Below are 25,834 nucleotides of genomic sequence, written 5' to 3'. Positions count from 1 at the left end.
CAGCACCGAGGAAGGGGAAAGCCTGTCCCGGTTTTTCTCCTATTTCTGTTCCTCCTGCTGCCCCCACCAGCTGTTTCTTGACTGCCGCCATCCCTCCCCGACCCTGCCCATGTCTCAGGGCCCCTCGTGCACAGGGCAGGAGAGAGGGGAGGTGAAACCCCTCCAGGCTGGGGGTTTATGGTGGCTGAGGTGTCTCCAGGCACCAGGGAACACACAGAGGTGCTGGATTTCTGCAGGAATCCACACAGAATGTGGGGGCTGTGCTGGAGATGTCGGCCCCATGCAGCAGTGCCAGGACCCCAAGGTGCAGATGCCGGGTCCCAGTTGCTGCCAGCTCCGTCCTGAAGCTGCCCTGGCCAAGACAGGGCAGGCAGGGCTGGGCAGTGCTGAATCCTCAGCTGAGGAGCGTTTTCCTAGTGCCTGCTGGTGCTGGAGGCAGCAGCTCTGTGCCAGCCACAGTGCCCAGAGCCCAGAGCTGCCCACGGGCAGCACAGCTCAGTCCTGCCCACAGCTGTGGTGGCAGAGCAGGAGGGAGGGGCAAGCTCCAGCATGTGCTCAGGATCTTGGGGACACTTGGGGAGCTCTGCAGTGTCCCCCTGCATTTGTCTGCTGAGCAAGTGGGTAAGGAGGAATAAGGATTGACCTGCACTTCGTGCTGGGCCTCCTGGCCCCCTCCTTTGTTCTGCCATGTCCCCAGGGGACAGCAAATGCTGTCAGCCACGGGCAAAGAGCTCTCTGTTCCTCCCCCATCATGGGATTTGGGCTCACAGACAGGACTGGGAGCACTGGGGTCTCAGCCCCCCCAAGCTGGGCCATGCTGGACTCTCACTGTTGCTTTCTCTCGGTCTCAGCCCCACCACTGGGGCTGGCCCAGCCCCTGCCCCACAGACCCCCAGCCCTGGGGGTCCTGCAGCATGGCTGGGGCTGTCCAGGGCTGCTCCCAGGGCTGTCCTGGTGCCCAGGGGCCACTGCAGCTCTGCAGAGCCGGTGCCTTGAGGAGCCACAGGGGCTGCGCCCGGAGCCGTTTGTGAAGCTTGTTAGACACAGAAGAAAGAGCATGTTTGTCTCTGCTTTAACACATTGTGCATTTTCCTCCTGAAGTCTGTGGTTTGGTTTCACCTTCTTCTTTTTGTGAACTTAACTGGAGAAAATGTTTTGGGAGGTAAAAGAAGTTTTATTTTCAGAAAATGAGAAGTGTCCTTAAGTGTCTCTCTCTGTCTCTTACATCCTTTCCTCCCTCTCATCCCTGCCCTTCCCCACTCCTCCTCCTTCCTTCCCAGGCAGAAGGTTACCAACTTCCTTGTCAGGAGCAAACCACTGTAATAAATTTTGCAGTTCATTTAAAATGGCAAACTTTGTATTTTTTGGCTGTCTTTCTAACCCTGGTGGTTGGTGCTCGGCATGGGGAGGGCTGGGTGTTTGTGGGTGCACTCCTGGGGTGTCACCTGCCTTTGTGGGACTGGGACAGCATGGCTGTGGCAGGGGGCTGCTGCTGCCTTTGCTTCTGGGCACTGGGGACCCCAGATTGGTTCACAGTGCTCCTGGGAATTGCCACAGCGACTCTTAAAGTGTTTTGCAAGTGAGTGCAGGAACAGCAACATTTGTCGGCAATTAGTGGTCCTTGCACCATGGCCAAACCCCCATCTCTGGGCTCAGCCACACAGAGCTGGACATGAGCCCCTTCCCTTGGACACAGTGCAGCAAGGAGAGGAGGTTGTCTTTAAAATCAGCATTTACTGTTGCCATAATCAGCAAAACCCACCACATTTTCTGTGTCCTAAACTCTACAGAGGTAAAAGGAGGAGAGGGAAGGAAAGCAGCACCCAGCTGGAGAGGGGCCAGGCCAGCCGGGCAGGAACCCAAGCAGGAGCAGGGAGAGGATTTTTGTCCTAAGCAGCAGAAGATGCTATTGATGTCAGCTGGTGCAGAAAAGGCTTGGGGCCAGCTGCTGGCTTCCCTAGTGCATGTGCCTGTCCCAGCCCTGCCCCAGCTCAGGGTGCTCCCATCCCCACCACCGTGGGACCGTGGGCACTGCCTGGGCACGGCTGCCCTGGGCAAAGCTGGGCTTGTCCCCATCCCACTGCTCCAGCTGCCCCAACAGCAGCAACGAGAGCCATGCCCTGCAGTGCCAGTGCTGCCAGCAGGGACAGGGACAGGGGTGGCAGAGCCATGCCTTGCAGTGCCAGTGCTGCCAGCAGGGACAGGGACAGGGGTGGCAGAGCCATGCCTTGCAGTGCCAGTGCTGCCAGCAGGGACAGGGACAGGGGTGGCAGAGCCACAGCCCTGCAGTGCCAGTGCTGCCAGCAGGGACAGGGACAGGGACAGGGGTGGCAGCGCTGCCCAGGCCAGCCCTGGCTGCCCTGCCAGGGGCTGCAGGAGCCGTGGGGAGCCCAGAACACAAGTACCCACAGGGGAGGAGCAGGGCAGTCAGCAGCAGCAGACAAAGCCCCATGAGACCCCACACTGGCCCTGCCTTGGTCTGGCCTGTGGGGCTGGGAAGGAGTGCAGGGTGACAGCTCTGCCCGGGCTGGAAGCTCTCCAAGGGAAGCCAGCTCCTCCAACCTGCCATCCTTCCTGCTGGAGGAGCCTCTGCACTGCAGGCTCAGCACCCAGAAACTTCTCAGAAACCTAAAGCAAAAGAGAGAAGGTCTCAGCTCTGCTGGCAGCAGGGGAGGGCAGGGGTCCCTCCCAGGCCTGGGGGAGAACTGGTGGGACCCCACAGCCCAAACTTGCTGCAGGGCAGAGCTGTAAAACCTGCCAGGTGTAGCTGGCATAGGCTGGCACAGCCAGCCCTGCGTGCCAGTGGTACAGCTCTGCCACCCCAGAGACCCCCTGTCCCTTTGGGGCTCCTTGTGACAGGGAGCCAAAGCAGTCTCCATGCACGGGGCCATGGCTGTAGGGAAACCTCCTCTCCCCTGTCAGCCTGAGCACAGCACCCAGTGCTGGGAGCATGGGACAATGAGCTTTAAATGGCATTTAGGGACAACACCAGCTCTGCCGTGGCAGGAGTGCCCCATGGGCTGCTGCTCCTCCCCAGGGTACACGAGGGACTGCCCAGGAAGGGCCTTGGCACCAGGGCTGATCCCACCACGGTCACCCAGCAGGGCTGGCATGGACGGGACCCATTTCTCCCCGTGACACTCAGGTGCTTTTCTGGCTTTGAATCCCAATGACTCACAGATTCCTTATTATTTCAGTCCAAGCTTATGGAACACAATATGGTGAGAGTTGCAGAATTACTCAGTATCGATCAGTGGAAGGCTGGGCTGCACAGACAAGATCCATGTTGCTATGTGTGGCTTAGCAACATATAAATGTATTCAAACAGAATAATGAAATTATCGTGGGGAAACAAAGCAGCCATCACTTGAGGAGATGGAGGATGTGGAGGCCTCTTGGAGCCCTTGTTTGTCAAGACAAGGAAGATGGGACTTATTGTTTGTGCAAATATGTGAACCGCCCCAGCCATGCCCTGCTCACAAAATGTGTGTAATGAAGGCAGGCAGGGCTGGCTGCACAGAGCAGCTCCCTACAGCTGCCTGGAGCTCATTACTGCAGAACTGCTCCATGGACTGAGCCCTTGTGGGGGGAGGCCCTGCCTGGCTCTTGCCACAGCCACGCTGCAAAACTCCCCATTTCCCTGGCTCTGGCCTGGCACTCACCTGGATTTCATCCACCCTTATCCTCACCCATCCCACCTCCCACCTCCCCATGGACCCCCTGTCTGTCCCTCCACTTGGAGCCACTGCAACACCCAGGGTTCTCACAGGAGTGTGGCTGAGGCCCTGGAGCAGAGAGGTGCTGGACCCCTCCCCAGACCCAGCACAGCTTTCCTGGGAGACACAGGTGGAACAGGGAACACCTTTCCTGTGTCTGCCACAGCTCCTGCTGGCAGCAGCACCATTTTCATCAGCTGGCTGGCAGCTTTCAAATAAAGATATCTGGGGCTAAACACATCTCTTTTCATTAAACTGTTTGGGAGAGAACAAACAGAAGGGGGGCAGTGTCTGTGCTGGGATGGTCTGTCCCCATCCTGGCACCCGAGGGCTCTGCAGCGCTTTGCTGTGTGAGCAGAATGTGAAGGCACAGGCCTGGGTGAGGCTGAGCTGCCCTGGGCCCCCCAGCACCCCTCAGCTGGGCATTGCAGCCTTTTGTTATCTGCTCCCATGGCTGGAGGCTCTCTGGCAGAGCCTGGAGCAGCGGGGGCAGCGCCACTGCACGAACACAAGAGTGAGAGGAGAGCTCCTCTGCATCGAGACCTTCTCCTTCAGCCTGGGCTCAAGGATTGCCCAGCCCCGGGGGCAGCCTGGGGGCTCAGGGGGTGCACAGCACTCCTTCCACCCTGGGCACAGCCTGGGGGGCTCAGGGGGTGCACAGCACTCCTTCCACCCTGGGCACAGCCTGGGGGCTCAGGGGGTGCACAGCACTCCTTCCACCCTGGGCACTCCCATGGCACTGAGCCCAGCCTGGTGTTCCATCACCCTCTGTGCAGACCTGGGCTTCTAAAAACACACTGAGGGCTCACCTGAGGAAACAAAACCAAACTAAACAACCCACACCTTTGCACAGCTGGAGTTTAATAACACACGTGGGCTATAAGATATGCAGCAGAAGGGGCGGTGGGTGGACAGAGGACAAATGGCCGTGGTGGGTGCAGGTGTTGCTGCCTCTGAGACCCCACTCCTGCCCGAAATGCCGCTGCAGCATGGTAATATTCCAACAGCTGCACAGCTACTCTGGGTGTTTCTGCCTTTCCCATGTGTCCAGTGTGGGGAGGAAAGCTGCACTGCTGCTGGGTGGCACCGTCTCGAAAATAGCCTGAGGATGCCCTGCTTAGACACTTCATGTGAACAAAATCAGAGACCTGCTAATGCACTGCTTGCCTTGACAAAAGAAAATGTCACCGTGCAGAAAAAATATGATCACGGCACCCCTGGTGTGTCCTCACTGCACTGTCCACCTGAGGGTCCCCACCCAGAAGCAGCACTGGGAGTACCCAGGAGTGGTTCTTAAAGAAAATAAAGTGAGATATGCTGCACTTGTATTCTGAGGAGCTGGGGACTTGCCCAAAGCCAGGCTGGGAAGCTGAGGAGGTGGCAGGGAGCTGCCATCCAGCAGAGGGCTGGGGCTTAGGAGGGATTTCTGGTTTTAATTCTACCCACCTCCATGGTGACATTGGCCTTTCTACAACCTGAAACAGAAGAAGCTAAATGGCTGCTTTTAAGCTCATAAATCCAGCCCTGTCTGAATACCCAGCTTCCCTTCTTTGGGAAGCACCCACCAGTGCTTTCTGCCACAGCTGCTGGTTTAAAATAGCCCAGGGCAGAAAGAGCTGCTGCCCTGGGACAGCCCAGGCCCTGCCCCAGAGCAGTGGGGCTGGGGGCAGGCAGAGAGCTCAGCACCAGCAGCCTGCAGGGCCCCTCTGCCCCCTGCCCCTGCCTGTGTCCCCCAGGAGCTGGGGCAGACAAGGATGGGCAGCAAGAAAGGTGCAGAGACATGGGCAGAAAGCAGGCAGGGGCCCTGGGATGGGACCTTTGGCTGATCCGCAGTGCTGCCAGGAGAGGCAGTGCCACTGGCAGGGCTGCTGGGGCTGCACAGCCTGTCCCTCATCTGCCCAGGGGACACAGATCCCACAGCCTGGCCAGGACAGCACCCACCAGGGCAGTTTGGAAACAATGCTGTCCTGGAGCCTGAGCAGAAAGCAGCCGCCCTCCAGCACACAGCCACAGGAACCAGCACCACCAACACAAACCACAGAACGTGATGGAGGCAAACCTTACCTGAGCATTTGAACGCCGTCAGCTCCACGGCCTGGAAGAGGAGAGGAGGTGTTAGCAGAGGGTATGGCTCTGGTGCCTTTGCTGCTGGCTGCCCCCAACACACCCCTGGGGCCAGGCAGGGCTCCCCAGAGCCCACCCACCCCCTGTCCCTGCCCAGGAACCAGAGCCTTCCTCCCAGCCCCAGGGACGGGCACCCAGCAGAGGGTCCCCGGACCCAGGTGCACCTCTCAGGGTGAGGAGCTGACACCCTGCTCCTAACACCCACTCTGGGGACCCTGCCAGCCCCGTGGGCACCCACCAGGCTGGATGCCATGCTGGACACCACAGGAAAAGCCAGGAAAGGATGAGGGCACCCCTGTGCTGCGGTGGGAAGAGCCCACACAGTCTGCACTCCATGCTCAAAGGGTGGTAATGCTCTGGGAGATGTGAAATTCCTACTCCCAGTCCAACAACAACAACAAAGATCACCAAACAACATTTACAAAAGCTGAAACACGAAGAACATCTTGTCTGTGTTTGTATCTCCATTTGCTCAGTGTTTTGTCATTTTAAGTGTTTTCAAACGCCTTTAAGTAGCATCTTCTCTTCATCCAAACTATTGTGCAGCTGCCAGTGACATTCTGAGTGTGCTGCTCACCGTGACTCAGCCAGGGAGCAGGGAAACAGCCTGGCTTACATAACTGAGGGCACTGACAGCAGCCCCAGCCTCCTGCAGCACAGGGCACACCCAGAGGGCACAGGTGTGCCCAGCACTCTGTGTGCCCAGCACTCTGTGTGCCCAGCACCATGCCGTGCCCAGCACTCTGTGTGTGCTCAGCACTGCCGTGCCCAGAACTGTGCCATGCCCAGCACTCTGTGTGCCCAGAACTCTGTGTGCCCAGCACTTCCATGCCCAGCACTTCCATGCCCAGCCCTGCCATGTCCAGCACCATGCCATGCCCTGCCCTCTCCCATGCCCAGCTCTGCCCTGGGAGCTGCAGCAGCACCAGGAGCAGCCCCAGCCCTGCAGCACCTGCCTTGGCCAAGCAGGGAACCAGCACATTAAAAATGCAGTGTTTGTGCACAGCAAAGCCCCCAGTGACCCTCACAGGAGGGAAGCACTTTCTGTCTGTGCCTGCTGAGAAATGCCACGGCCTTGGCATTCAGGGGATCTGCTGCTCCTGCTGCCCCTGTCTCAGGGATCTCGGGTCCTTGGGCTCATCCCTGGGGCCCACGTCCTGTGCCTGTGCCAGGAGCTAACCCTGACCCTGGCTCACCCAGCCAGCACCTGTGCCTGGGAAAAGCACCACCTGAGAGAGCCCCTTCACAGCACAGGGGGCCTGGTGCTGCAGCATTAACCACAATATAAATCATGAGGGATGGAAATATGGATTTTACTGAGTGGCTCCAGAACGATATGCCAGCTGTAGAAGTATTATCTATTGGATAAATAAGAGCTGTCTATGTGACATAGGTTTTCAAAGGATAAATATTAGAGAGGGAAAGAGAGATCCTTCAGTGAGAGACTCATGAAAGTAGTGCTGGATTTTATTCTGAGGGAATTACAGCTCTTGTATGTCAAGTACACAAGGACTGATGATCATTTCAAAAGCAGGAGATGGAAGTGGGAGCAGAGTAGTCAAATTTAAATTGTTCCCTGCTTTAGGCCGTCCTTGCTGAGCTCTCCATCCCATGCAGGCAGCACAGCCCTCCTGGGAGAGGTGAGGCTTGCCCATGGCACCTGCCCCACTGCCTGATCCAATCTGCTGTCCTTGGGAAAGCCTCCTGCTCGATCCATACCAGCCCCAGCCTAGGGCTTTATGGCCCAAATTCAGCAGCACCTCGTGCTCCTCTAGGGCCCTGCTCTGAGCCCCCTCCGGGCTCCCCATGGGCTCAGGGTGAGCCTTTGCCTTGGAATTTGGCTGAATTTGACACAGAAGTGTTCTGGGCCCACTTCTCTCCCTGTTGTCCCCCTGCCCAGGCTCAGGCGGTGTCCCCACAGAACTGCTGTGCTCTGGCAGGGGGCAGGTGAATAACAGGAGCTGTTACATACCGGTCTCTCAGGTGACATGATGGATGAAATGCCCATGGGAATTCTGGCTCCAAAATTTCCTAAAGGGTGAAGCAGCACAGTGAGTTCATAGACCAGAGAACAGAAATATTCCTGCTTTCCCAAGAACTTGGTGCTTTGTGTCCCCCACTGAAGCAAAGAGACTTTTCTGCATCACTGCACCCACAAACTGGTTGGAAAATGCAAAACCTTTTTGCCCCAAAGCCAAAATCCCTATTTTCAACTGTCACCTTTGCCTCTCCTCCAGAAAATTAATTTTCAGATGCTGAGATGGATTTTTGCCTCAGGAGAATTCAACGCTGCCTAAGATGCTGATGAGACCACCCAGCCTGGGCTAACAACAATCCTCTCACCTCTGCTGGTGATGCTCTTCACTGGAGGGTCTCTGTGCACAGGGCTTGGCAGGGCAGTCTCAGGGGCAGGACTCAGCCTCCCCGTGTCCCAGGAGGTCGTGTTCCTCGGGCTGGATAAGTAGTTGATGGGATGAGAGCAGTTCTGGAGCGACAGGCAGGAGACACAGGACAGTGAAAGTTGCAATGAGCCTTTGCTACACCCAGATCTGACTTCAAAGATGGATTTCATCATCACTGCTTTGGCTCCCATCCCACCCTGGCAGAGCAGGATGCTGCCTAATAGGGGGTAGGCTATCTTAGGTTCTGTGGTGTCCAACAAGACCACAAAGAAGGCAGACAAAAATAAAAAAATAAGATTTCTTTCCATCATCCTCTCCTCAAAGCAGACCCACAGTACAGCTGGGACCCTCCTCTGGTGGGTGGCTGATGGATGAAGAGGCAGCAGAGATTCCTCCCAACTTACTGTGAATGAGAGGGCTTTCTTCTTGTCCTTCATCCTCTGGATGGCATTCCTCACCTGCAGCAGAGCAAGGACATGAGAGAGGCCACAGCAGCTCCAGCACAGCTGGAGATGCTCCAGCAAGTCATGGAGAAAAAGCAGCCAGGGCTCCAGCAGCACATGGGGCTGTGCTGCCACTGCCAGAACCCAGCTCCCCCCAGTGCCAACACAGAGCTGCTGTGACAGGGACTGAACCCATCTCTTACCTCACTGTTATAGACAGCATAGACCAGGAATATGTACAGGCCCTGGAAGGGACAGAGCAGAGGAAGGGTCAGAGATGCACGGCTGGTTTGTGCTCCTCTGCACAGAGCAAAGGGGCTGAGGAGCCCTGGGGTGGGTGAGGCTGGCACAGAGGGTGGGCACAGCCCAGCAGGGACAGCCAGGCAGGGAAAGCCTCCAACACCTGAGACCAGGCTGTTCACAGAGCTGCTGTCACACGCCAGGAGAGGGGCAGAGAGCGGTGGCACCTGGGCACCGCTGGGCACAGCTGTGTGAGGGACGTGCCCAGAGCGAGCCTTGCCTGGGGCCACAGCCTGGGGCTAATTACAGCTCCAGACCCACGATTCTGGCCCTAAGGCAGCCCTATCTGGCCCACCAGATTTATGTTGTATCTGTGGGTGTTTTGTTATCGCAGCTAGATAAATCAGCTGCAGCAGGAGATGCAATCCATCTTGTCTGCAACGAGCCCTGCTCTCATCTGCGAGCTCTTGGCAGGCCATGGCAGCGGCCCCTGGCACTGTGCCCTGACCTGTCCTTCAGCCAGCAATGCTGCTCACTCCCCCAGACCAGATTTCTGGCCAGCCTTGCAAGGCAGGTCTTCCTTGAAGGAATCATTCTGGATGAGCCTGGGGAGGGGCCGCGGGGAGGGCGGCTGGGAGCAGAGGAGGAAGGAGAGGGGGCCCAGCCGCAGCCGAGGCTGGGAGCAGAGAGGCGGCTCTGGGGGAGCCCCTCCTGCCCCCTCCCCTTCCACCCTGCTCCTGTTCCTGCTCCTGCCCCTGTTCCTGCCCCTGTTCCTGCTCCTGCCCCTTCCCCTGCCCCTGTTCCTGCCCCTGTTCCTGCTCCTGCCCCTGTTCCTGCCCCTGTTCCTGCCCCTGCCCCTGTTCCTGCCCCTGCCCCTGCTCTGCCCCACAGCACCACGGGCTCCCTCCTGCTGCTCAGCCCCTCTCTGGGTTCCTGCACTGCCTGGCTGCAGGAGGAGCTGTCATGTTTGGTGCCAGCACACAGAGCAGCCCTGAAGTCAGGCTGGGGCTGCTGCAGACAAACAGAAAATAGTCAAACAAAAGCCAACCCCAGCCACAGAGCAACTGCACAGGACCCACACGTGAAGGAACGCTCTGGCCTCAAAGGAAATTCCAAGTGATCCATAGGAAGTAAGCAAAGGGGCTGAAACAGGATGGCTTTCTCTCAACTCTGCAGCTTCTCACCAGCATTTGTTTCTCCTCTGGGGCCATCTGCAGATTGTCCTGAACTTGGTAATGAGGGGATGTGTGCACATGGTGACAGGGCCACCACGGGCTGGGGTTCACCTGGCAGAGCAGGGCCAGCTCCAGGCTGGAGACAGCCAAGGGTGCCAGAGGGGAGCACTGCAGGCCTGGGTACAACAGGGGCCCATTTCTATTGAAACAGAAGGAAAATGGGAGATGGGCTGCAAAACTCTGATCCCAGTGGTTTGGAGGGCAGGGCCCAGCTGCTCCCTTGGCTTGGATCCCCTGGAGAAGGATTTGCCCTCAAGCACTGGGCAAGGGACCCTGAATACACAGTGCCAAGGGCTGTGACAGGCCAGGGAGTGCCCGTGGGCACCTCTGGTGAGGCTCAGCCCCAGGGCTGGGCTGCCCCGTGCTCAGCCCTCCCTGCTCCCACCTGCCTGCTGAGAACTCCCCCTTCCCCTCAGACCGTGCTGGGAGCCGGGGTGTGCAGGGGTGTGCAGGGGTGTGCAAGGGCGTGCAAGGGTGTGCAGGGGTGTGCAGGGATGTGCAAGGGTGTGCAGGGGTGTGCAAGGGTGTGCAGGGGTGTGCAGGGGTGTGCAGGGGCGTGCGAGGGTGTACAGGGATGTGCAGGAGTGTGCTGGGGTGTGCAAGGGTGTGCAGGGGCGTGCAGGGGCGTGCCAGGGTGTGCAAGAGTGTGCAGAGATGTGCAAGAGTGTGCAGGGGCGTGCAGGGGTGTGCAGGGATGTGCAAGGGTGTGCAGGGGTGTGCAGGGATGTGCAGGGGTGTGCAAGAGTGTGCAAGGGCGTGCAGGGGTGTGTGAGGGTGTGCAGGGGTGTGCAAAGGTGTGCAGGGGTGTGCTGGGGTGTGCAGGGATGTGCAGGGGTGTGCCAGGGTGTGCAGGAGTGTGCAGGGGTGTGCAGGGGTGTGCAGGGGCGTGCAGGGGTGTGTGAGGGTGTGCAGGAGTGTGCAAAGGTGTGCCGGGGTGTGCAGGGATGTGCAGGGATGTGCGAGGGTGTGCAAGGGTGTGCAGGGGCGTGCAGGGGTGTGTGAGGGTGTGCAGGAGTGTGCAGGGGTGTGCAGGGGTGTGCAGGGATGTGCAGGGGCGTGCAGGGGTGTGTGAGGGTGTGCAGGGGTGTGCAAAGGTGTGCAGGGGTGTGCAGGGATGTGCAGGGGTGTGCCAGGGTGTGCAGGAGTGTGCAGGGATGTGCGAGGGTGTGCAAGGGTGTGCAGGGGTGTGCAGTGGTGTGCAGGGATGTGCAGGGGCGTGCAGGGGTGTGCAGGGATGTGCGAGGGTGTGCAAGGGTGTGCAGGAGTGTGCCAGAGTGTGCAGGGGCGTGCAGGGGCGTGCAGGGATGTGCAAGGGTGTGCAAGAGTGTGCAGGAGTGTGCGGGGGTGTGCAGGGGTGTGCAAAGGTGTGCAAGGGTGTGCAGGGGTGTGCAAGAGTGTGCAAGGGTGTGCAAAGGTATGCAGGAGCGTGCCAGGGTGTGCAAGGGTGTGCAAGAGTGTGCAGGAGTGTGCAAGAGTGTGCAGGGGCGTGCCAGGGTGTGCAAGAGTGTGCAAGGGTGTGCAAGAGTGTGCAAGGGCGTGCAGGAGTGTGCAAGGGTGTGCCAGGGTGTGCAGGGATGTTCAGGTGTGTGTATGGGTGTGCATGGGTGTGCAGGGATTTTCAGGGATGTGCAAAGGCGTTCAGGGATGTGCAGGTGTGTGCAGGGCTGTTCAGTGCTTCTCTAGCTCCATCTACAGCTCCCTTCTCTCAAGGTCTGCCGGCCTCTGTTGATGCTTTGGCTCGCAGGTGCTGAGCACACGTTCCGGGAGGTTTTGTCACCGCGTGTCCCTGGGTTCAGATATCCCCAGGCCCTGGAACAGCCCCAGGCCCAGGTGCAAACTGCAGGAGGGATGCCTGCCCCATTCGGCTGCACAGGTACCATGTTAATTACCCATTATACGAGCAAATAAAAACTCTAATGAGTTTGTAACTGCCAATTTGGAACCACACTGATGTGAGAAAAACTAGCACAAGAAACAAAACCTGAACTGGAAACCCGTGGCACCAGCAGGACCCTGCAGAGACTGGTGCTGAGGGCCGAGCAAGGTCTCCAGAGTCATATCTTGTATCTTGGAAGGATGAAATGAGTTTCCTCAGACAAAATGGCCCAGTGCCTGGGGAAAGCTGGGCTGGCTTCAGAGCTCAGGTGTCCCTGGCTGCAAGGACAGGCAGAGCGCCCTGCAGGTGCCAGCCTGGCCGTGCCCTGGCGCCCCGGGCACCCACGTGGGGCAGGACTCACCTGGAGGGAGTTCAGCACGATGAAGACGTAGGCCCAGACGATGCTGAGGTGCACCAGGAGCCCACAGAGCCAGGTGAGCCCCAGCACAGGCAGCAGCACCAGCACGGGTTTGGCCGTGGCCCTGGTGGGAGGGAGAGCTCAGGGTTACCCGGGCACATTTCAGGGATGGAACTGCTGCAAGACAGGAGCTGTGGAACAAATTCCTCTGCAAACAAAATAAGTTTAGACAGGAAAAACCAAATATTTCACCTCCCAGACCCCAGTGTGCCAGCCCTGCTCCTCATTTATCACTGCAAGTTAGCAAGAAGGGAGCTCTTTGACGTCATCAGCCATGAGAAAACAGCTATTTCCCCCCAATTTCTGCTACAAGGAGGGTTTCTCTATTTGTTTTATTTGCACATGGATGTCACCCTGCCCTCCAGCAATGCCCTATCTTTGTGCTTCTGTAAATTTGGGGAAATTTATTTATGCTACAGGGGAACAATGCGTGTCTAGCAGGGGTATCCGGCGCCAGCTAACAACAATAAAAATTCACAGAGCGTGATAAAGTAATGACTCAGGCAGCAGTTTTTTAGAGGTCTCTCAGTATTGACTGATTACAGAAGTCCCCACTGCCTCTTCCCCTGTGTGTGTAACCCCCACCAGCCTTACTTTCAACCCACCAAGTCCCAGGCTTGGATTTCTGCAGGCACTGCCAAGGGTCTCCTGTCCCAAAGGGGTGAGATTCAGGAGTGTGAGTGCAGATGGAGACCAGCACTGGTTCCCTAAGCTGAAGGTGCTGGCTGGGCTTCTCATCTGGGGGTAGAGGCTGTCTTTGGGTGGGACACAGCTACCCTGGGGGAGAGAATCCCTTCTGCCCCTGCTGCTCTGGCTCTCACAGCTCACTGTCTCTCACTCGCCTGAGCCTCTCTGGCCAACCTGTGCCAGTGCCTCTGCAGCTTCACTGGAAAGGATTTCTTCCACGTATCTAACACTGCCTCACAGATTTCACACCCAGGGCAGCCCAGCTGGGAGAGCCAGGCCCTTCCCTGCTCACCAGAGCTGTGTTCCAATCTGGCTCTCCAGGCTGCTGTTGGGTGTCAGCATCTTGGATCTCCTGCGGGCGCTGGCCACGGTCACGGTCACCACGCGGAGCAGCACCAGGCTGTTCACCTGCCAGGGACAGAGCTGGGCTCACTGACATCCTGCAGCCTCAGCTCCACAGGGGGAGGCTCCTCTGCTGGAGACTGGGGTCAGAACTCGGGGACAAATGTCACTGCCAGGAAAGGCTTCACAGAGCTCTCTGCACAGGTGTGAAATCTGGGAAACTTATCCCAAAACTGCTCCTACAGAGCTCTTCCCTGTTAAAGGTGTGTTCTGGAGCCCATAAACATTGGACCTTTTTCTGCTGCTGTGTTTTGTATATTTCAAGGATACAGATATTCCTGTATTAAAATCAGACCCTTAGCTAAGGCAATGTCACACAGCACATTCCTAACTGAACAGCCAACCAAGGACTGGTCAGCAAAATTTTCTTAAAGCACTTTTTCCTATCAAAAAGCTTTTTTGATTAAAGAGATTTACTTGTATTGCAGAAGTCTATATAAAGCAAAACAACACTTTTCCTCTAAAAGCAGCAGGCAGAATGAGCTGCACCCCTGACTCTGCATTGCTTTTCTGGGAGCAGCCCCAAGGGAGTCCCCCCTTCCCAGCAGGGTTTGGCACTTACAGCCAGGATGAGGAGCACAGGCCCCACGAAGGCCCAGATGACGTTGGTCTGCACGTTCAGCCAGCAGTGGTTGGCTGCCACATACTTGTTAAAGGAACTGGCAAGGGTCACCCCCACGATGAGGACTGGAAGCCCTGCAGAAAAACCCACGGGTTAAACCCTGGGAAAAGCAGAGATGCCCCATGCAGGGTGCTGTGCACCAGACAATTGCTTCAAAACTCCCCTGACCAGACAGACTTCAGCATGAGCCTCCAAAACCCCACAAGCAACATCAATCCTCTGCAGCTGAAATCTGTCCTGGCTCAACACAGCCAGATTTACAAGCTGTCAGCATCTGTCTCTGAGGTATAAAGCATCCCAAGTCCTGAGTCCTGACCAAAGCAATTTATTCCTCAGATTGCTTTTTTAACAGAATGGACAATCAAAGACATAAACCAATCCAAAATACTTGAAGTGGTTGCCCAGTGTCCAACAAGGTGTGTGCTCCTTGAGCAGCACATCCTTAAAGAGGCCCCTCTTTGACACAAATCTCAGCTTATTCATATAATTCTATGTCCCTAAAGGGCTCACTCAGAATAAAAGATGCTTAGTGAGGAACACATTTATATTTAATTACTATCAAACAACAGTGATGCTCTCCAAGAACAAGAACTTGCCATAAATCTCCTCCTCCATTTTTTCTTTTTTTACTGAACTCCTGGATTTAGAAGTATAACAAATGCTGCTCAACTTATATTTTAAGACTAGCAATTTGACAAATAATTCCAGAGAGCCTCTGCAGGGCACTGGCACCCAGTTCTCATATTAAATTAAATCAAACAACTGTGTATATCTCCTATTAAAACTTTCACTAGAAAAGAAAAAGAATATTTTCCTGAGGAGCCAAGGCAGAGGAGTGTGCAGATACCCCAGCCTGTCATGTAGTAGAACTTCATTCTCCTGCCTTCACTCATGTTGACTGCCACCACTTTGCTCCAGAGGAGAAGCCCCTCCACCAGCATCCATGAGAAGGCTGCCATGAAGAAGAGGTGCAGGAAGGCAGTGACCATGAAACACAGCACCTGGAGGGACAGAAACCACACTGCACAACATGTATTTGTGCATCTCCAAACAGAGAGACACTTCTACCAGTTACAGGTAATTAATAAAAGGGTAAGGTGATTAGACTTTAATTCATTTAAGGGAATTAATAAACACTTCTGTTCTGTTGCTCTGGCAGAGGCACTGGAGCCTGGCCACGTGGGCTGGATGGGCCATTCCTGCTGAGCTCACCTGGTTGGGCTTGGCCAACTCACTGACCATGAGCAGAGCTTCCCCTGCAGCCAGGGCGAGGATCAGGTTCTTGTGCACAGTCGTTCGCTCACTCTTGGGGACACTGGGGAGGGACAGAGGGAGCCCTGAGCTGCAGCCACACAAAAGGTTCCTCCCTGTCCCCTCGGGCTGTGCAGGCCTGCCTGGGCCCCTTGCAGTCCCTCTGCCACTCCCTGCAAAGATGACAGTGAGAGGGGCAGAGCACAGCCCTGCTGTGCCAGCCCTTGGTGCTGGGGACACTCTTGGGTGCAGCTGCTGAGCCCTTGGCCAGCTCCAGGGCACAGGCAGGGAGGGAGAGGTGGAGGGAGCCCCTGCCATGCTCACAAGGAAGATCTCTGTGCTTGCCAAGTGACACAGAAGGGTTGGCAATCAAAGAAATAGTCCTTGCTCCATTTATTTTATAAAAATTAATTCTAGCAGAGCAGTTTTTATAGTAAACATCGTTAGTAATTGATAGAAACCTTGCCACAGACATGCAGGTGAGATCAGTGAGCATCTCCCCAGAAACAGCCGGGGCTGAGCCCCTCTCCAGCCAGCAACAAGCACTCCCCTGTACCACGGAGCAGCTCCCAGCTCTTCCCACACACCTGCCCCGCCCCACGCTGACAAAGACATTCTGAGAAAGGCTCAGAAAGGAGGAAAATATCAAGTAGAAAATACAGGGGAGGCTGCAAGTGCCCAGGCTTTTCTTACCCAACCACCAGGAACAAAATGAAGGTGACCATCAAGGCACAGAAGGAAACTCCACATCCAATGAAAGTCAAAGTCTGCAGGGTGAACTCCTCCTTGGTGGTCCTCTGCTCCACACATGAAACAACAGAAGACTCAAATCCCTCCTGAGTTAACCCCACCAGCTGGCAGTGCCAGCACCCACCCAGAGCCAGGCTCCTCACTCACCTCCATCTCATAGACCTGCAGCAGGATGGCAAAATTGGTGGTGTGGTTGCAAAAACAGGCAGTGGAGTCTGGGAGAGACTTGGCCACAGAGCAGCCAGCTGTGGACCACATCCCACCAGCATCTGGGCTAACGTGCAGCAAAAACAGAGAAAACACAGGGAAATTACCCTTCACTTCCACAGAAAGCCAGGGCACAATGGGAATTGCATTGTCCCAGAAAAGGCCGAGTTTAAAGGAGGAAGATGAGGATATCAGAAACAGGTCTTCACCTGGACTTCCCTTTGGTTCACCCTTTGTCTCAGCAGCTTTACCTCACCCAGCAGGCACACAATGAAAACAGATCTGGTGTCAATGTGTGCATTAAAGAGTGGAGTTCAGGCATGACAGCTTCAAATAGAGCCCAGCCACTGCATGGCTCTGGGAAGGGCTCCCTGCACAGCCCCTTCACTGAGAGCAGCCCTGGGCTGGCTGTGCCCAACTCTGCCACCAGCTCAGCCTGCCCCAAACCCAGCACGGTGCCCCTGCTCCCCAGGACAGGCCTGTCCCAGCCCACGATTTTTTTCACTTGAATGACTTAATTACCAATCTATAATATATCACAGCCTCAGTGTTCTCACCACAGGAACATCCAGCAAAAACACCTCCCAGTGCCAGGCAGGATTTATGGGGCTGGGAGTCCTGCATGTCTTTGGGGCGTGTATCTTGGGCTGACTCTTCTTTGCCACAGGCAACAACCATAATTAACTAGGGCTTTCCATTTGAGCTGGATATACCTCATTAAAGGTCACTTGCTTGTGAGTGACTTCTCCAAAGGAAATCTTCCCAGGAAAGCATTCTGCTCCCCAGACAGGGGATGTCAGCACGCAAAGGAGGCGAAAAATTCCAGATCTCTACTCTTACCATTACATTTATATTGAGATGTTTGGTTTTCCAGTACAAATAAAAAGCTCATAAATCTAGGGACCTGAACTGAGACAAGGCACCTGAGGCTGAAGTTCCAGAAGGCACAGACGGGTCCCACCAGAGTATTGGGCAGGTCCTGCAGGCAGAGAGGGGAGAGAAGGGGTCACACAGGCACTCCCTGCAGGACACGGGGCGCAGTCACTGCCCCGGCTGTGACGGCTCTGCCAGAGCAGGACAAGCACAGCGTCGGGGCAGGGACAGCCGGGCGGGGCCGTGCCATGCCAGGACAGCCGGGCGGGGCCGTGCCAGGACAGCCGGGCGGGGCCGTGCTGGGGACAGCCGGGCGGGGCCGTGCTGGGGACAGCCGGGCGGGACCGTGCCAGGACAGCCGGGCGGGGCCGTGCCAGGACAGCCGGGCGGGGCCGTGCCGTGCCGGGACAGCCGGGCGGGGCCGTGCCGTGCCGGGACAGCCGGGCGGGACCGTGCTGGGGACAGCCGGGCGGGACCGTGCCAGGACAGCCGGGCGGGACCGTGCTGGGGACAGCCGGGCGGGGCCGTGCCAGGACAGCCGGGCGGGGCCGTGCCGTGCCAGGACAGCCGGGCGGGGCCGTGCCAGGACAGCCGGGCGGGGCCGTGCCAGGACAGCCGGGCGGGGCCGTGCGGTGCCAGGACAGCCGGGCGGGGCCGTGCGGTGCCAGGACAGCCGGGCGGGGCCGTGCCGTGCCAGGACAGCCGGGCGGGGCCGTGCGGCGCCGCTGGCAGCGGGCACAGCCCGGGGTACCTGGGCACGGTGCTGCAGGCGGTAGCGCACGGCCGTGCTGATCTCCTGCTGGTCACTGAGCAGGGTGGCTGAGATCACCGCTGTGCCCACCGAGGTGCCCAGGTACCTGCCGGGGAAGGAGCCGCTCTCAGGCACAGGAAGCACGAACGGGATCTCCCGGGGTACCGGAACGGCTGCGGGGATCCGGGTGCTGCCGAGGGCCGGGCACGGGGCACAGCGGACCCTGGGGTACCGGGCACAGCCCCAGCCCTGCCCGTCACTGCGGCGGGCACCGGAGCATCCCCAGGGCTGCGGCGGAGCGGCTGAGCCGTGCGCGGGATGCGCGGGCGGCCATCCCCACCTAGCGTCCGGAGCTCCGGGAGCGCAGCGAGCCCAGAGCCACCGTCCAGGGCCACCTTGTGCCAGCCGGGGGCACCTGCAGCAGCCCCCGGGGGCTCCGTGCCCCGCACCCCGGCAGAGCCGGTGGCCCGCGGGACCAAAGGCACACAGGACACCCCACGGGGCAGCCCCGGTGCGAGGGCCGAGATGGATCGGGATGAAGCTGACCCCAAAACCCAGGCACGAGCTCAATGCAGATTTGAAAACGAGCCCTTCCGTGGCGCTGAGGGCAGCCCTGGGGTGCGGGGGGCTCAGTTTCACTCACTTCTGTCCCCCATCAGGGGCAGCCGTGTCCTGGGCCACAGCACTGCTGGACAGGCAGCGCTGCAGGGAGCTGTAGCCAAACCACATGTTCTTCACTGTGACTCTGTGCAGACCTGCAGGGACAGGGACAGGGACAGGGACAGGGACAGGGACAGAGCACAGGGCAGCGCTGGACACCCCTGCCCTCCCTGGGGGTGATGCTGGGGGTCCAGAATGCCCTCAGCTCCGAGCTGTGTCTCTAGAGGGGCTGTGCAGATCCTCTCCCCCACAGCCCATCTCCCTTTCAGCAGGAGTGTCCCCTCCCCATGCCTCTCCAGACCTCATGTGGCCAAGGTAAGGAGTTTGTGGCACTAAGGAAGGCCATGCAGAGGTACCAGGGGGGCTCAGGTGTGGTTACAAACCTCTGGATTTCAGCCTTTGCATTTCTTCCACGGGAACTTCAATGAAGTCGTGCCTGCCCTTGTCAGGGGTCTGGACCATGTAGGCCTCATCACTCAGATGCTGCTCGCTCAGCTCCAGCTCCCTCACCTCCATCCCTGTGCAGAGGTCAAATCAGGTGCTGAACCAGGGTTCAGCCTTCCTCCAGAGCCACTGCTACAGCAAAGTACCACAGGGACACTGGACCCAGCCAAGGCCAGCCAGGACCCACAGCAGCAGCAGCAGCAGCAGCAGCAGGCAGGTTCCTTTCTGTGCAAACCAAGAGCATCTGGGCTCAGCTTCTCCCATGCCCAAGGGTTTCTTACAATGCTCTTGCAATCCACAGCCTGAGAGGTGCCCTCACACTGTGACACTCTGCACAGAGGAATTGGGGAGCAGGCTGCAGGGCTGGCAAGAGTGAGCCAGAGGAACAGAGGAGCCAGGAGTGGATTTGGGCTGGGAACCAGACAGGGTGACTGATCTGGGTCTTGGTGAGATGCCCTCCAGTGCCACTCACCAATATTCCCATGCTGGATCGTGATCTTTGTCCTCTCTGTGGTCAGCAGTGGCACCAAGAGTGACACCATTCTGTCACAGAGCTCAACCACAGCCATGGGCCCCCTGATAACCTGCAAAGGCAGAGAGAGCGATGGAAATCAGCACCTGTACCATCAGCCCTCCCTCCCCACAGCTCACAAGAGTTCCCTTAAACGTTTGGTCCTTGGCAGGAAAAAAAAAGAGAAGTTGAGACTCAAGGACAGCACAAGAGCCCGTGGTGGTGCAGGTGAGGCACACAGCACCACACTGGTGACACCAGTACCTGGCTGATCAATGACCACGTTCCAGTGTTCTGCTCTTCCAGAATTAACTCTGCTACTTCCATGTAATACTGGCCCAACTGCTCCAGCATCTCCAGCTCATCTCCCTCCTGGATTTCCAAATCTGAAACTTGCTTTAGTAATTGAAGGACTGCAAGGAGGTCAGATGGCTCAAGCACGGGCACTTCTCCTTCTCTCAGAACACTTGCCAAGATATCCAGAGCATCCAGAGCCACAGAGAGGTTCATGTCTTGCACACCACTCGTGAAGACACTGTCAGGAATCTGTCATGGAAAAGGGGCTTTAGTCCAGTGCAGAGCCCTGACTCTCCCTGATCCTCAGCTGTGTCTTGGCAATGCCCTGCATGCCCCTGCTGGCACCAGGACCTGTCTGGCCAAGCAGGAATATCCTGGGGGAAGGGATCTCTTGTCCTCTGTGCAATGAGTCAATCTGAAGCAACGCTGCTTGTTTGATCACAGCAGAAGTTACAGCTGTGTTGGTCACAATCTCCAACAGCAGCTCAGGAAAGGTCCCTGGCAGAACTGCTGGCAAAGTGACCTCAAACAGCTCTAGGTGCCAACACACCCACCCCAGCAGCTCTTGCCTGCCCCAGGTGCCAGCTGCCCCTGCTGGGGCTGCAGGACTCACCACAGTCCTCACTGCAAGGGTGTTCACACGGCTGGCAAGTGAGTGGCTGGACTCCAGCTGAGCTCTTTTCAGCTGCCAGTATGCATCTGGGGACAAACCAGAACCACAACCACTGCTGAGTGTCCCACAGTGTGGTTAACACATGCCACGTTCAAAGCCTGGGCAATGGTCCTCAGATGGTGGCTAAGTCTGCAGGACAGGCAGGACAAGGAGACTTCACAGCTGCATTTTATTTTTAGCACAGGATCCCATCTGGAGAGACAGTTTCACACTCCCTTTCTGCCTCTCCCCATGCTCCCCTGGCCAGCGAGTCTGGGAATGCCTGGGCTGGGAGGCACTGACAGCCCTGCACCCAGAGCCATGCAGGGTGTGCCACCACTGCCCAGCCCAGCTGGGGAAGAGCCAAGCCCCCTGCCAGAGTGCAGGCAGCTGGAGCAAAGTGCCAGCCCCAGAGGGTTTTGCATGTGACCCCTTCAGGGCAGGGGCCTCCCCATCCCTGGCCACCAGCCCAGCCAGGACCTCCAGGAGTCTGAAGCAATGCATGAATAACTAACAGATGCTGTACCCTTGCTGTAGTGACAGATGAAAGGCAAAGGCTGCAAACAAGATGCATAACTGAATCCACTGCTGCCAACTTCCAAAACTCTGCATTCCTCCACAGGCCCTGTGGAAACACGCGCAGACAGAGCGGTCTCCCAGGGACACGCCATCCCCAGCAGGCATTGCCTTTCCTGGAAGCCCTGGCACAACAAACGCTCTGGGCTGTGCCTGCAGAGCCAGGACAGCGGCCACAAGGACACTGAGACTTACCTGGGCAAAGAAGCTGCAGGGCCACTGCCTGGATAGTGCTCTCCACTTCCAGGGCATTGGAGCTCCACCCAAAAACCAGGTCCTGCTCTACCACCCAGCAGGAGCGAACTTTCTCAATGTGCTCGGTGCTGAGGACTTTGTGCCAGATGTGCAAGTCAGTGATGTTCCCACTGAAGGACTCCTTTGCCCTGAAGGTGCCCCCCAGGGAATCCTGGTCCTGCCCAATGATGAAGGTGCCCTGGCCAGAGATGGCCTGGGGGGCACAGGGTCCCACGGAGCACAAACCACTGGCTGCTGCCCTCCTCTTCCCATCAGCATAGATGGCCCAGGTCCCGTTGTCCTGCTGCCAGGTCACACAGAAGTGATGCCACTGCCCATCAGCACGGAACACGGGCAGGTAGGGGGAATGGTGCCCGTGCACAATGAGAGCAAACCGAACAAAGCCCTCCTCATCCACAAAGCCACGCAGCTGGAACTCGTTGATGAAAGCAGGCACGGCGTAGGAGAAGATGGTGGCGATCTCCTGGCTCCTGGTGTCCCACTGCAGGTGGGCACAGGCTGTGACAGCAGGCAGGGCCGGGAAGTCAGAGAGCACCTTCACATATTTTGTGTCTGTTTTGTCTCTGAATACCAGGACTGGGACAGTGTGGCCACCTAGAAGGAGAAATTTCAGTCAGCAGAAAGGAAGAAGCATAGGCCAATAAAGTGACAATAAAAAAAACCAAGGGACAATTTCTCCAGTCATATTTTTCAGTATGAAAGCACCTCTCAATAGCCCATGTGCACTTATACTCACGTCTCCTCTTTGTTTTGTGCAGCACACTGTCCCTTTCCTTTAGCCAGACAGAGCCTCTGATGTGGTGGGACTGCAGCAGTTTGCTGAAGGAGCCTCGTTCACTGTCCTGGGGTTCAAGGAGCAGCTGGGCAAAGTGCTGCTCACAGTACCTGTCAGCTTGCCACCAGTCCAGAGCAGCGCCCACATATTCATATGTGTGTCCTGGGGTCTCAATTGTGACGGGAGCAAAACCTGGAGGAAGACACACACGCAGCCTGGGGAAACAGAAACCTCTCCAGCCCACAGTTAAAGTCACTGCCTCGTGCACCTTGGGAGAGCTGCTGGCAGGAGCTCAGGTCCCCATTCAGCCCTTGGGCACAGTGTGACAGAGCTCAGACCACATGGGACCTGAACTGAGGGGTGCTGTGGCTGGGCACACGCCTGTGGGACACACAGACCATGCTCAGCTCAGCACAAGGGAAAAGCTCACTCTGCTATGCCTGGAGATGGCCCTCAGAAAAGCTTGTTCAAAGCAGCTATGCAAAAACAACTTCACTTGCTTTATCCCCAAAAAGCTCATCTCAGCTTCTGCACTTGCAGATGCAATTTTCAGGCACAAAATAAACTGTTTGATTTGCAGTTGCAGTGGGGCACAGAGCAGCAGCTGAGCAAACAGCCTGGCAAATACCAGCTTTGCAAACAGCATTTTAGGCACAAAACAGGGTAACAGAAAAAGTTTCTTTACCTTCGTTTGCACCACCAGACACCTTTTGTTTCTCTGTGCTGGACATTGCTTGTAAAACACATAGAGAGTGCTGATAAAAACACTAACCTTTAGAAGTCTGGTTCTTGGCAAGGGTTGCAAAGGCAAGGAGACTCCTGGACAGACTGACCTGGTGGAGAGGACGTGTTGTAACATGCAGAGAAACCCAGAATAAAATAAAACCCCAAATACCCAGAATAAAAAAAAACACAACCCAGTAATACTCACCAGAAAGCTGAAGAAGCAAGAATCATGTCTCAAGTCTCTCCTAAACATGCTGACCAGCTGGGAAGGTTTCACCCTTTGCTAGAATAAATAAAGTATTACTGGAGATGCATCATGGAGACAGAAGCACTCTGCAGAAATGGCATTCCCTGGCAATGCTGCTTTCCTCAGAAAGCCTCAAAACAAAAAGGAGAAAATTACTCCCTCTGAAATACCTGTCCTCAATAGTATCTTATCCAAAGAATTCTCAGATCTTCTCGAAGACCTTAAGGTCTCAGTTTAACATTTGTTTGCAGCATATAAAATAATTAAGCACAAAACATAGAGATGAGTGATATCAAGGAACAGGCAAGACCGCAGAGCCTCTTCATCTGCATTAACTAAATAAAAAAGCCACCATAAATGGCATCATTAAACTGTGTTGCATCACCGTCAGCTTTTCTTGTTGCCTTTAAAACCTGCAGGCCCAGAGCAGCAGAGCAGACCCTGCAGAGCAGCAAATCCAGCCTCCGTGAGCCCAAACACAGAGCCCAGCACCACGGAGCCATCCCGGGGAGCTCAGGGCTCGGCAGCGATCCCCCGTCTCCCCACCTCTGCCCCAGGGGGAGCAAACTCCGAGTGCAGACAGTAAAAAGCCCAGTAAAATCATAGATGAGGCACGTAAAGACACAGGATGGAAACCGGCAACGCCAATGCAAACAAGCCCCGGAGCTCCGGCACCGGCACCGCCGGCTGTGAGTGATCTCTGCTCCCCGCGGGCTCTCCCCTGGCGCTGTAAAAGCGCTTTTAAGCACTTTGCTGCTAAGGGACTTGGGAGATCCGCTCTGCAGCCCGGGCTCTGGGCTCACAGACTTCCAAAGTTCAGCGGAGACTTTGGAAACACCCAGCACAGCTCTTGGCCCTCCAGGAAAAGTATAAATCTGATGGGTGAGAGGGAGCCATGGCTTTGCCGATCTCCCTCTCCTCAGCCCGCACCCGTAGCCTCAGGTGTCCTCTTCTCCAGGGAGGGCCCTGGAGATGGTGCGGACGAAACCTGGGACCCGCTTTGGGCAGAAAAACGGGGCAGTGGGGAGAGCCCGGTGTCCCAGCGGGGAGAGCCCGGTGTCCCTGCAGGGAGAGCCCGGTGTCCATGCGGGGATAGCCCGGTGTCCCAGCAGGGAGAGCCCGGTGTCCATGCGGGGAGAGCCCGGTGTCCATGCGGGGAGAGCCCGGTGTCCCAGCGGGGAGAGCCCGGTGTCCATACAGGGAGAGCCCGGTGTCCCAGCGGGGAGAGCCCGGTGTCCATGCGGGGAGAGCCCGGTGTCCCAGCAGGGAGAGCCCGGTGTCCCTGCGGGGAGAGCCCGGTGTCCATGCGGGGAGAGCCCGGTGTCCCTGCGGGGAGAGCCCGGTGGCTCAGGGCACCCCGGGTCTGGGGCCGCCCTGGGGAGCCCGGGCAGGGCCGAGCTCCGGCACGGCCACGGCGGGACAAGGGCGAGAGCCCGGCGGGGCACGGAGCTGCGGTGTCCAGAGCGGCGGAGAGCGGGAACCGCGGCCGGTCCGCTCCGCTCCGAGGGACCACGGCTCCGCAGCCGTTCCGCACCCGCTCCGCATCCCTCTCCGCATCCCTCTCCGCACATCTCCCGCACGCCGCCCCTCGCAGCCCCGCTGCTCCCCGCTCCGGGCCCGCTGGGCAGCGGGACGGTGACTCCGAGTTCCCGGGGCGCTGCTGGGCACCCGCACCCCACTGCCCCCGTCCTCACCCCACATGGCCCCCAGGACGCCCCTCCAGCCCACCCCATCGCCGACATCAAAGCACTCACAGCCCTCCCTGCTCCGCTGTGCCAGCAGCGCCGGGATCTTCTTCCCTGGCGGTCACTGCTCCATAGAAATGTCCAGTAAACCTTCCCAGAAAACCTGGCGCATGATCATGGCAAAGAAATCAGGGAGTGGGGGAGTGACTCGGGATCCTCACGGCAGAGAGAGCCCCAAACAGCCCAGGAGTGCAGCTGAAGAGGGGCAGCTCTAGAGATGTCCAGAGGGCTCCTGGTGCAATGTCCTCACCCAGCAGCTTCAGCATCCCGGTGTTTCCTCCCACCAGAGCCTGCAGCTGCCCCGGGGGGAATGCCAAGGCCGGAGGGTCCAGGTCACCCCCATGGCTGTGGCACTCCCCAGCTCACCAGCCAGAGCTGCTCCTTTGGTTGATGCCCACTCACCTTTGCTACAGCAACAGGCACACAGTTCCCACTCCTCCCGTCCCAGAAAATGCTTGAATCACACCATGGATTCACCAGCAACTGGCTTTTGTTCTTCAGGGTCTTCGTCTGGGAATGAAGGCAGTTTTCCCATCCCAACGCCTCTGCTCTTGGCAATAAATCTCCCACAGAAGAATGGACCTTGGAGGCAGCTGCTCTGGAGCTTAGGTGCCAGTTGGAAGTGGCCTGGCATCCCTGGCAGCGTGGCACGGAGCGCCAAGGGCCGGCCAGCAGCATGGCAGCCCTGCAGGAGGCTCTGCTGCCCACCGAGGCTTGGCCAAAACTGGATCCTGCTTCCCCTGGGAATGGAGAGAGCAAAGGGCACGAGGCAGAGCCCAGCTTTAGGCCAAAGAACTTCAGAGGGAAACTGCAAAGTGATTTCAAATTTAGGGCTGGATTAGGTTTAATGAGAGTTAGAGTTTCCCAGCACTCAGCAAAACTGTGGTCTTTGTGCCTGTGTCTTAGAGAGAATGAAACACCTTTTGTAAGTGCACAAAGTACGGTTTTC

At 57.3% G+C, this 25,834-nt stretch overlaps 1 protein-coding gene across 4 annotated transcripts; it reads right to left on the bottom strand.

The window, feature by feature from the left end:
- Positions 1-476: 476 nt before the first annotated feature.
- On the bottom strand, positions 477-25,579 carry ADGRD2 (adhesion G protein-coupled receptor D2). Of its 4 annotated transcripts, none has more exons than XM_071454129.1 (27): positions 25,288-25,418; positions 24,895-24,988; positions 23,099-23,176; positions 22,940-23,000; positions 22,129-22,359; positions 21,333-21,986; positions 21,088-21,186; positions 20,523-20,608; positions 19,877-20,158; positions 19,574-19,685; positions 19,041-19,175; positions 18,641-18,752; positions 17,998-18,103; positions 17,297-17,352; positions 16,314-16,440; positions 16,110-16,213; positions 15,378-15,480; positions 15,013-15,166; positions 14,106-14,239; positions 13,434-13,549; positions 12,398-12,518; positions 8,889-8,930; positions 8,647-8,700; positions 8,184-8,325; positions 7,813-7,871; positions 5,781-5,811; positions 478-2,628 (listed from the first exon to the last, which is right to left on the bottom strand). In XM_071454129.1, exons 3-27 carry the CDS (start codon positions 23,144-23,146, stop codon positions 2,621-2,623), a joined length of 3,177 nt encoding a protein of 1,058 aa, XP_071310230.1. In that variant the 5' UTR covers positions 23,147-23,176; positions 24,895-24,988; positions 25,288-25,418; the 3' UTR covers positions 478-2,620. The 4 variants fall into 4 exon arrangements, with proteins under 4 accessions (XP_071310227.1, XP_071310230.1, XP_071310228.1 ...); XM_071454127.1 differs by lacking the exon at positions 25,288-25,418 and adding an exon at positions 25,136-25,272; XM_071454126.1 differs by lacking the exon at positions 24,895-24,988 and having other exon boundaries at positions 477-2,628; positions 25,288-25,579.
- Between the last annotated feature and the right edge of the window lie 255 nt (positions 25,580-25,834).

This window comes from Agelaius tricolor, unplaced genomic scaffold (genome assembly GCF_023055355.1).
Source record: "Agelaius tricolor isolate 1412-34295 unplaced genomic scaffold, bAgeTri1.0.p SCAF_38, whole genome shotgun sequence".
NCBI lineage: Eukaryota > Metazoa > Chordata > Aves > Passeriformes > Icteridae > Agelaius > Agelaius tricolor.
Note: the sequence above shows the minus strand (reverse complement) of the source record. Positions and strands in the feature narration are given on the sequence as shown.

Bases quoted from the DNA above. Each gene is read 5' to 3' on its own strand.
- ADGRD2 (XM_071454126.1), bottom strand. From the start codon at position 25,563: ATGCTGCTGGCCGGCCCTTGGCGCTCCGTGCCACGCTGCCAGGGATGC. The intron at 20,159-20,522 runs GTGAGTCCTGCA...TTTCCATGACAG, and splicing joins CCCTTGCAGTGAGGACTGTG to ATTCCTGACAGTGTCTTCAC. The intron at 18,753-19,040 runs GTTTGTAACCAC...CTGTCCCTGCAG, and splicing joins GCAAAGGCTGAAATCCAGAG to GTCTGCACAGAGTCACAGTG.